Source organism: Limulus polyphemus, unplaced genomic scaffold (assembly GCF_000517525.1).
Source record: "Limulus polyphemus unplaced genomic scaffold, Limulus_polyphemus-2.1.2 Scaffold792, whole genome shotgun sequence".
Classification (NCBI taxonomy): Eukaryota; Metazoa; Arthropoda; class Merostomata; order Xiphosura; family Limulidae; genus Limulus; species Limulus polyphemus.
In genome coordinates this window covers 137,809-147,066 of record NW_013666402.1, presented here as the reverse complement: position 1 = coordinate 147,066, position 9,258 = coordinate 137,809, and the positions used below count along the sequence as shown (strand labels likewise).

The 9,258-nt window shown below is 34.9% G+C and overlaps 1 protein-coding gene across 1 annotated transcript in view; it reads right to left on the bottom strand.

Annotated features, from left to right (window-relative positions):
• Positions 1-9,258, bottom strand: part of LOC106460542 — a 32,488-nt gene that overhangs the window by 15,374 nt on the left and 7,856 nt on the right. The window contains exons 7-16 of the mRNA XM_013920259.2: positions 7,818-8,032; positions 6,636-6,822; positions 5,875-5,976; positions 5,443-5,553; positions 4,819-5,301; positions 4,246-4,460; positions 2,926-3,112; positions 2,092-2,193; positions 1,255-1,365; positions 100-546 (exon numbers count right to left, since the gene is read on the bottom strand). Coding sequence (XP_013775713.1) covers positions 100-546; positions 1,255-1,365; positions 2,092-2,193; positions 2,926-3,112; positions 4,246-4,460; positions 4,819-5,301; positions 5,443-5,553; positions 5,875-5,976; positions 6,636-6,822; positions 7,818-8,032 — 2,160 coding nt within the window. The remainder of the gene's footprint in view (positions 1-99; positions 547-1,254; positions 1,366-2,091; positions 2,194-2,925; positions 3,113-4,245; positions 4,461-4,818; positions 5,302-5,442; positions 5,554-5,874; positions 5,977-6,635; positions 6,823-7,817; positions 8,033-9,258) is intronic.

Here is a 9,258-nt window from a genome sequence, read left to right as displayed (position 1 = left end):
TATATATATATATATATATATATATATATATATATATACTACGTAAATAATATTTTAATCATAATGTTCCAAAATTAATAATAAAACTAAAATACGTACTTTGTTGATTTATCAAGTTTGTCAGACCCGACACTTGAATCAAGTCATTAAAGTTGGACAGGCTAACTGGCTGGTCTTGAACATCAAGATCGGGCATTTCAATAATCTGAACGATGGTGTTTTTGGTTGAAGGAATAGTAACACCTCCCGCCTTGAGTTCAGGTAAAGAGGGGACTGGACCACCATGAGGACTTACAGAACCTTCTATAGGTCCTGGATGTTGTGACTGGCCAGTAGTTGAAGGGTGAGTTGTTCGATCAGTATTAGGTGTTACGGATTCTTGCGGTGATAATGGACGTTGTTCTTGACTAACCACAAGTGTTCTAACACCAACCTCGGGTGATGATTGTGGTGTGAAAAGAACGTGATCAATGAAATGGATGACTCCATTTCCCGTTGAAATGTCGTATTCGACGATATTGGCGTCGTTAACTTTAACTGAACCATCTGAAAGTTAAAGTAGACTTATGTAATACGGTAAACAAGGGGAATATGATTATGTGAATTTAGCTCAATCACTTGTATCCCCAATAAAGATTTAACGTTTCTTAACAAGATCGAAGATATTTTTATATAAATATGAGATGCTATTATCTTTTACTGAAACAATATAAATTCTGAAATTTTACACACAATACTGAATGAACACCTTCAACTAAGTGTGTTCTTAACAGTTACTAAACTATTGTTGTAATAATAAACCGGCAAATCAAAGAAAAACTTTAACGTGTTTGTGTCCGCTTATAAAAACTTGCGAACCACTGGAGCGCTTGTCACCAAACTTGGCATATAATATTATGGCTTTTTTAGGAGTGGCTTAGAAGGGCTGGTGATTGGATCTGATCCCCATTTATGTCACTCCCATATCCCCAAGTCTTGTGTCCCTTTATGGAGAACCACTAGCCCAATTGTCACCCAACTTGTCATATACCCTTAGCCCCCCCCCAAAAAAAAGCAACGTAGGGAAGATCGTCGTTCGGATCTGAACCCTACGTCATCCCCTATGTCTGCTAGTTTTTAAACACTTCATTAACTCTTAGGGTGAATGTTGTACTTTCAGTTTGTTCCTTTCTTGTTTACGGAACGTAGAAGAAGAGTGAATATATTTCACACACACTCACGCACACAAATTCGACATTTGTATTCATAACTGACCTGATGCCACCAAAAATCGTAATGGTTTACCACGAGAAGTTTGGAGTTCATAGTTGCTGATAAATTCCTTTTTATAATGAACGCCATCTACCACGTGATTTAGTAGTACCTCTGGAAATATGAGAAAATAACCTTTTTTTAAATAACTTACTCTCGCCCGATTATAGGTATTAAAAGATTATTGTTATATAAAGTTGACAAGATAATATAATATCAGTAACTGTTAATAAACTATTATTTCAAGCCTTGAAGTCGATAGTAAATTAACATGGTTTAGTTAATCTTGTGTTTTCTTAGTTTGACGTCGTTGCTTTCTTTATCTTCGGTTCACATATAATTACTACTGACTAACGTTTTAGGTACACTTTCTGGCACGATATTGCTAAAATTCTACAATAATAATTACAATTAACAATAAATAACTAGCCTCTGCAATATTACCAAGCAGAACTGACAAGTGTAAGTCTTCACGTACAATTCCTAGCACATTTGGAAAGCGTAGTTATTACTAATTAATAAATTTAATGGTAGACATCAATTCACCTGGTACTATAGATATCTAAATTATACATTTTAGTATTTGAAAGTAATGATTGTATTATTCGGGTGTAATCCAGTTGCATAAGTAAAACATCTTTCCGAAGGAAAACCTAAAATCTATAAAACACAGGGAAACTCTTATGAAAGTAAAGAATTAGTATTTTCATTTTACTCCAAGACATCGAAATCCTAAGTATCAATAATCAAGTTAATATTACATTATACAGCTAAGTTTTGTTTAACATTTATGATTGTGTTATGATTCCACTCATGCTAGAACAGAAAAAAAGGTTATACCTCGCAAGGCTTTTGAATCAGATGATAAATTCTGTAGCACATCTTGTGGGATTGCCGCAAATGCTTCATTTGTCGGTGCAAAGAATGTGAAAGATCCATTTCCTGGAACGAAAATACATTCACACTTAGTAGACACGTTATTCCTTGAACGAAAATACGGTCATAGTTAGTAGGCACATTATTCCTTGAACAAAAACACGTTCAGTTAGTAGACTCATTATCCCTGGAACGAAAATACGTTCACTCTTAGTAGACTCACTATTCCTGGAACGAAAATACGTTCACAGTTAGTAGACTCACTATTTCTGGAACGAAAATACGTTCACAGTTAGTAGACACGTTATTCCTTGAACGAAAAGTCGTTCATAGTTAGTAGACACGTTATTCCTTGAATAAAATTAACTCTTCAGGTGCATGGATTTAGAATTAACCTAAATCTCTTGAGTAGTCCGAACAACAGTAGTCGACAATATCGTTAACAGCGAGGGCACTGCAATGATGGAAAGATATATTCTAATAATTTTAAGTTAGAACGTTAGATTTATATCCATTACTGGGTTAATTTTAGCTCTCATCTATGTAAATAGCTTGTTTGATCAAAAGTTAATTGTTAATATCAATTTATTAAAAGACATTAAATATTTTCCTAATAATCTAAATCTTGCTAATTTGGTCACTGACTGTGTCACTGATTGGTTATTAAATCACGTTAGACTTTACCAAAAACAGATCAACATGCCATTCATCATAAAAGTCATCTTTAAGTACGTCACAATGTCTTACACAATTGAAACATTCAAGGAAACTTATCCAGCAAAGAAAAAATAAACTTACCATGAAGTGTTTCTTCTAGTCCTGATGTTTCAATTAAATTCAACAGTTGGCTAAAGTTGGGGCGGATTTTAATAACTGCAAAGATATCTACATCAGGTACAGGATAGATAACATTGTTGATAACGTAGACGTAGCCGTTTTGTGCAACTGTTGATGCAATTAATTTGGCTCCTCCTATTAAGATTTTCTAAAACGAAACGACAAAAGAATTGAAATTCTTTCCACTGGACTACTGAACAAATAAGACTGCTTGTTTGTTTTTTGAATTTCGCGCAAAGCTACACGAGGGCTATCTGCGCTAGCCGTCCCTAATTTAGCAGTATAAGACTAGAGGGAAGGCAGCTAGTCATCACCACCCGCCGCCAACTATTGGTTTACTCTTTTACCAACGAATAGTGGGATTGATCGTTACATTATAACGCCCCCACGGCTGAAAAGGCGAGCATGTTTGATGGGACGGGGATTAGAACCCGCGACCGACTTGATTGTCACTCTTATATCGCACTCACGACCCCAAAGCCTGGAGTGCCATTTTCTTTTCTTTTGCGGTAGCGGTGCACAAACCACGAAACCCTCAGTGCTTTACAAAAAGTGATAAGATTATATGCACAAGTTACGAAAATATTTTTTCTCCATTTTTCTTTTATAATGGGATAACTTGAAATATAATATTTATAATATGTCGAACATGAACATTTCTGAACTTACAACAACGACAATCTAATAAACATTATCTGGAATTAACTACAGACATTGATGACGGACATGGTATATTATGGAATTAAAAACGACGACAAAATGATAAACATTGTATCAAAGTGGCTACAATTAAGGTAGTACGCTGAGCATGATGATCTCCGGAATTAATTGCAGTTCTGTAATTGATTGCACATAATACATGGCGAACATGATTATTTTTGGAACTAATTACAGGTGCAGGAAAGTACCACCTTATAAGACTTTTTCTTGTTTTATAAGAAATTTAAAAGCCCCCATTGGTTCAGCGATAAATCTGAAGGCTTATAATGCTAAAACCGGGCGTTGATACCCGTGGTGAGTGCAGTACAGATAGCCTTTTGTGTAGCTTTGTGCTTAACCACAAACAACAAAATTTAAAACCAATTTTAATGTGATTTATGTATTCAAAACAGCGTATTAGAGTGCAAACAGCCTTAACATTTTATTTCCATGAACTACTTTGATTTTGGAGTGCAATATATTTGCCAATGGTAAAAATGCTATGCAAGTAGTAACTGGCATATAATTAAATTTTCTTACACTTGACAGCTAAGACTTTTTTTGTGATTTCCAAAAACATACCTTTGCATCATTCAAAACCTTAATAAATAACTGGAGACCATTATTAGTTTCTATAACCATGTTGTTCTGAAGGGTTTGAGGGTTGAGAGAAAGGCCTAAAATATGGGTTAGAAGTACTCGCCGCAGTAACTCTGGGTTATCCCTGAGTTCCTCCAAAACTCCATCAGGAAGGTTAACAAAAGCATCATCAGTTGGGACGAGCACAGTGAAAGGACCTACCAATAAGAAGTGTTTTTATTAAAAAAAAATTCCTAAAGCACTTAGTCTTCTTCAGTATTATTTATAGGATTACATAAGCAAATAAATCATTATTGTTTTTTTTTCAATTTTTCATGAAATTGCGCTTGAACTCCCACAGTACATTTTCCCTTAAATCCTGTTGAATCTATACTTCGCTTTCTAAAGTATAAAATTATATAGCTATAACTTTATTTTTTTACGTCACCATTTTGAAAAAAATAATCTACTGGCATCCTTCTTAAGCATAACTGTGGTAATCTATATACTTTATAAGATAACAAACAATTTTCTTGAAAGAGTCAGAAAATTATTTATCAAAAGCATATCGTTTACCTTCCTCCCTAAGCAAGTCTAGTAAACCCGATGTTTCAAGGAGTTCGTAAAAGATGCTGAGACCAACTAATTTGCCTTGAATATTGAGACCAGGCATCTTAATGATCTGAAGGATTTTATTTCTTTGAGAAGGACCACCTTCAACTTCCAGTCTTGGTGGAGAAGGTACTTGACCACTATCGATTCTTACAAAGACTTCCTGAGATGGTGGTTTCTCTGGCTGACCAGAAGTTGATACTTCATGACCTGGTTGGGGATGTTCCTGTTCAGAAGAAGGACCGGTTGTTGGGAGATTTGACTGACCAGATAGAGGTTTTTCAGGAAGTTGGGGTTGTTGTTGTACTTGACTATCATCTGATGTTCCAGGACCCGGCTGAGTTACTGGTGGCGCGAAAAGAACATGGTCTATCACGTGTATGACACCATTTCCAGTAGAGATGTCGAATTCCTGTATGTTGGCGTCGTTGACTCTGTAAACTCCATCTGAAAGTTTAAGTGACTAATATTGAATATATGTGTGACAAAGTAACACATTTATGGTGGTTTTATTTTTATATATCTTTTAAAAAAAGGTTTATTGGTTTGTAAATATTCATTAATATATCTTAATATTTAATCCCTAACCTGGTGGCAGAATAAACTGCAGCTGCTTGCCACGAGATGTCGGGAGAATAAAGCCACTGGTGAACTCTTTCTTATAGTGAACGCCCTCTACAACATGATTCATTATAAGTTCTGAAAATAACCAAAAATATTATTGTTACTCTTCTGATACATTATTAGTGAATACGTCTGAAATATCGAAGAAAACAAAAACGTTATTAGATTCAACAATTCTCGCACTTGTATTAACATTGCATGTTTTTCAGATCAAATGCATAAATTTCAATCTCTGGAAATTCAGAATTGTAGAATTTAGTACAAATGGATGCTTTTATCACGTTAACTATATTTCTCCTCAAGCAGTTTCGTTTCAAATAACTTGATTTTTCTCGACTCTTACAAATAGATGTTTATAAGATTTCCAGTATACACCTACCGTTTAAACAGTCTTACCTTGTAAGGCATCTGGATTGGACATCAATTCCTGCAAAACACTGTCTGGAACTGCTGCAAAGGCTGTATCTGTTGGTGCAAATATGGTATAGGGCCCATTTCCTGTAATAGAAATGTAATATAATTTAATTAAACAGAAACTAAGCTTTTTTATACGTGATAAACTAAAGAATTCGGGGCTTTCGCATTCTTTTATTCAATAATACTAAGCCCTCCAGATACACAGCGGTAAGTCTGAAGGCTTATAACGCTGAAAATTCTGGGCATGGTAGTGGGCATAGAACAGATAGCCCATGGTGTAGCTGTAAAGAAACAAACAAACAAGCATTACACTAACTTTTGGTTACATGCTAAGTTCCTAAGTTTCACTCTTTCATTTTCTAGACATACATGAACTGCACCCCCCCCACCCCCACCCCCAGTGGTACAGCGGTAAGTCTGCGGACTTATAAGGCTAAAAAATGCTCGTGGTGAACACAGCACAGATAGCCCACTTAATTATTGAAGAAGCTAAAAGTAATAATTTAATTACTGTTTGGTGAAGAGCTTTGAAACACAATGGCTGCATATATAAGTTTATTCTTGTTTTGCGTTCAACTACAATATCACCGAAATAACTGAAGATAATATTATACCGTACATTTGAAAACCCATTTAATGTGAATATATATATGTTGAAATAATTCTAAGTTTGGAAATCAACTAATTTTTGTTTTATTCCAATAGCTAAATAAGTGAATAAACCAGCAAGGGAATCTTACCAAGAAGAGTTTCTTGAAGCCCAGATGTCAAGATTAAGGACATCAGCTGGCTCAGATTGGGGTGTTCCTTTAGTTCCGTGAAGATATCCAATCCCGGAATTGGGTAGATCAAGTCATTAATGACGTAGACATCACCGTTTTGAACCGACGTCGAAGCAGTCAGTTTGGATCCTCCAATCAAGATCAGCTAAAAAAAAACAACAACATTGAAACATTCTTTAACGATGTTTCTTTAGTTTTCTGGGAATAACATATGCAGAATATTAATAATTTAACGAATATTCTACAATCAAACAGTTGTGTATATTAACCCCGATGAAGCCGCAAAGGCGAAACGTTGGTTGAAATAAAAATATATTATTTTATATTTATCTGGAGTGTAAAGGTAGTTTTTTCTAAACTTTTGGGAAAACGTATTACACACATTGCAAATAACAAAAGCATGTTTAAAGCGCGAGTTTAATGAAACTGTTCAAGATAAAGATATCTATGATCGTTGTTGGGATAATGATTGTTTGTTTGATTGTCTTTTAGAACAAAGCCACATTGGGCTATCTGCTATGTCCACCGCAGGAAATTGAACCTCGGTTTTTAGTTTTGTACGCCTGGAAACTTACCGCTGTCCCATCGGATGACTTTAGGAACGAGCAGAAGAGCTTACCAATAAGCTTCCATCTTTTCCGTTTTCAACTATCTCATTCTGTCGTCAGAAAACCAATGTTTAGATAATAGAAAAATGCAGATTGATAACTGTAGGTAACCGGGAGTGTTAAGAGTAACTCATCCTTCGGGGGTTAACATCCAACCAGCAATAAGATACACGTATTATTAGGTTGGTTGTAAAATAATGGGGGGGGGGGATAACACTTTCCTCCATGCCATTATCTTTGTAAGTCGTAATATACAGACTTGTCTCCATTAAAAACGTTTTAGCAGAACTGTTTTGTTCTTGTATTTGGGTTTCAATAGCCTAGTTCATTTTAACATCTCAGTTTACAGTAGTTTGTGTAGCTTACAACAACTTTTCGCAACTGAATTAAAACGTGATTTGACAATTATATATAAAACTAGTAAATAATACAAAAAATGTGCTATTAACGGTTTTAATTGTCAAATGTAATATATACAAAGTAAATAGAGAAAACACCTATAATAAGAATGTTATTAGTTTAAAATTCATACCTTTCCGCCATTAAGAACGTTAACAAAAAGCCGACGGCCATTATTGGTTTCAACAATCATGTTGTTCTGTAGAGTTTGTCTGTTTAAAGAACGATTAACTACGTGGCAGAGAAGTACACGTCGCAGTGACTCTGGATTATTTCGGAGTTCCTCCAAAACTCCAGCAGGAAGGTTAGCAAAGGCATCGTCAGTTGGGATGAACACAGTGAAAGGTCCTTTTAAAAGATAAAGAAATATAATGGAAATTATAAATATATTTTTTTAATTTTCTGTAGGTAAGTTTAAACGACTGATTTATCAAACCAGGGTATTAGCAAAGAATATACCACGAAAAATTTATCGTTTATTTGCTATATGTAAACTAGTTATATTTCCACAAAAATTACGTTACCATACCTTCTTAAGTATACTTGAACTTCCACAGCAGTATAATCCCTGAAAATAAGTTGGATCGAGACCCCTTTGTGTAAAAATATCATGATTAGATTATAGCAATACTAGTCGAGACCCTTCGTGTAAAAATACCATGATTAGATTATAGCAATACTAATCGAGACCCTTTGTGTAAAAATATCATGATTAGATTATAGCAATACTAGTCGAGACCCTTTGTGTAAAAATATCATGATTAGATTATAGCAATACTAATCGAGACCCTTTGTGTAAAAATATCATGATTAGATTATAGCAATACTAGTCGAGACCTTTTGTGTAAAAATATCATGATTAGATTATAGCAATACTAGTCGAGACCCTTCGTGTAAAAATATCATGATTAGATTATAGCAATACTAATCGAGACCCTTCGTGTAAAAATACCATGATTAGATTATAGCAATACTAATCGAGACCCTTCGTGTAAAAATACCATGATTAGATTATAGCAATACTAGTCGAGACCCTTTGTGTAAAAATATCATGATTAAATTATGGCAATACTAGCTGAAACGCCGCTCTAAGGGGGGTCGTTTGGTCAGGATCTTGGTGAGCTGAAGGACGTGCTTCTCTGTTACAAAATTGCTTCTGACTTCTTCTAACTATATGTTGGCGAGCAGTTTGATGTGCTACTGTATTTCGGGTTTGTTCCCGGCGTTTTCTCGCTGCATCTTGCCTCAACTTGTTGAACAAACCTGTTTCTTTCTTCCTGTAACTTGCATCCTAACGTTTTATTTTTTGTTTCTCAAAATTTCAGACTTTTTCCATGATAAGTTACTTTTTTTGGTTATCGTGATTTTTTATGTTTTTGATCACTTTATAATCATACTGAAATACAAAAATACTTGTGTAACTTACGAAGATCGAGTTACTACAAAATTTTTGCAAAGTTATACAATTTGTTTGTTTGTTTAATGTTAAGCACAAAGCTACACAATGGGCTATCTGTGCTCCGCCCTCCACAGGTATCGAAACCCGGTTTCTAGCGTTGTAGGTCCGCAGACAT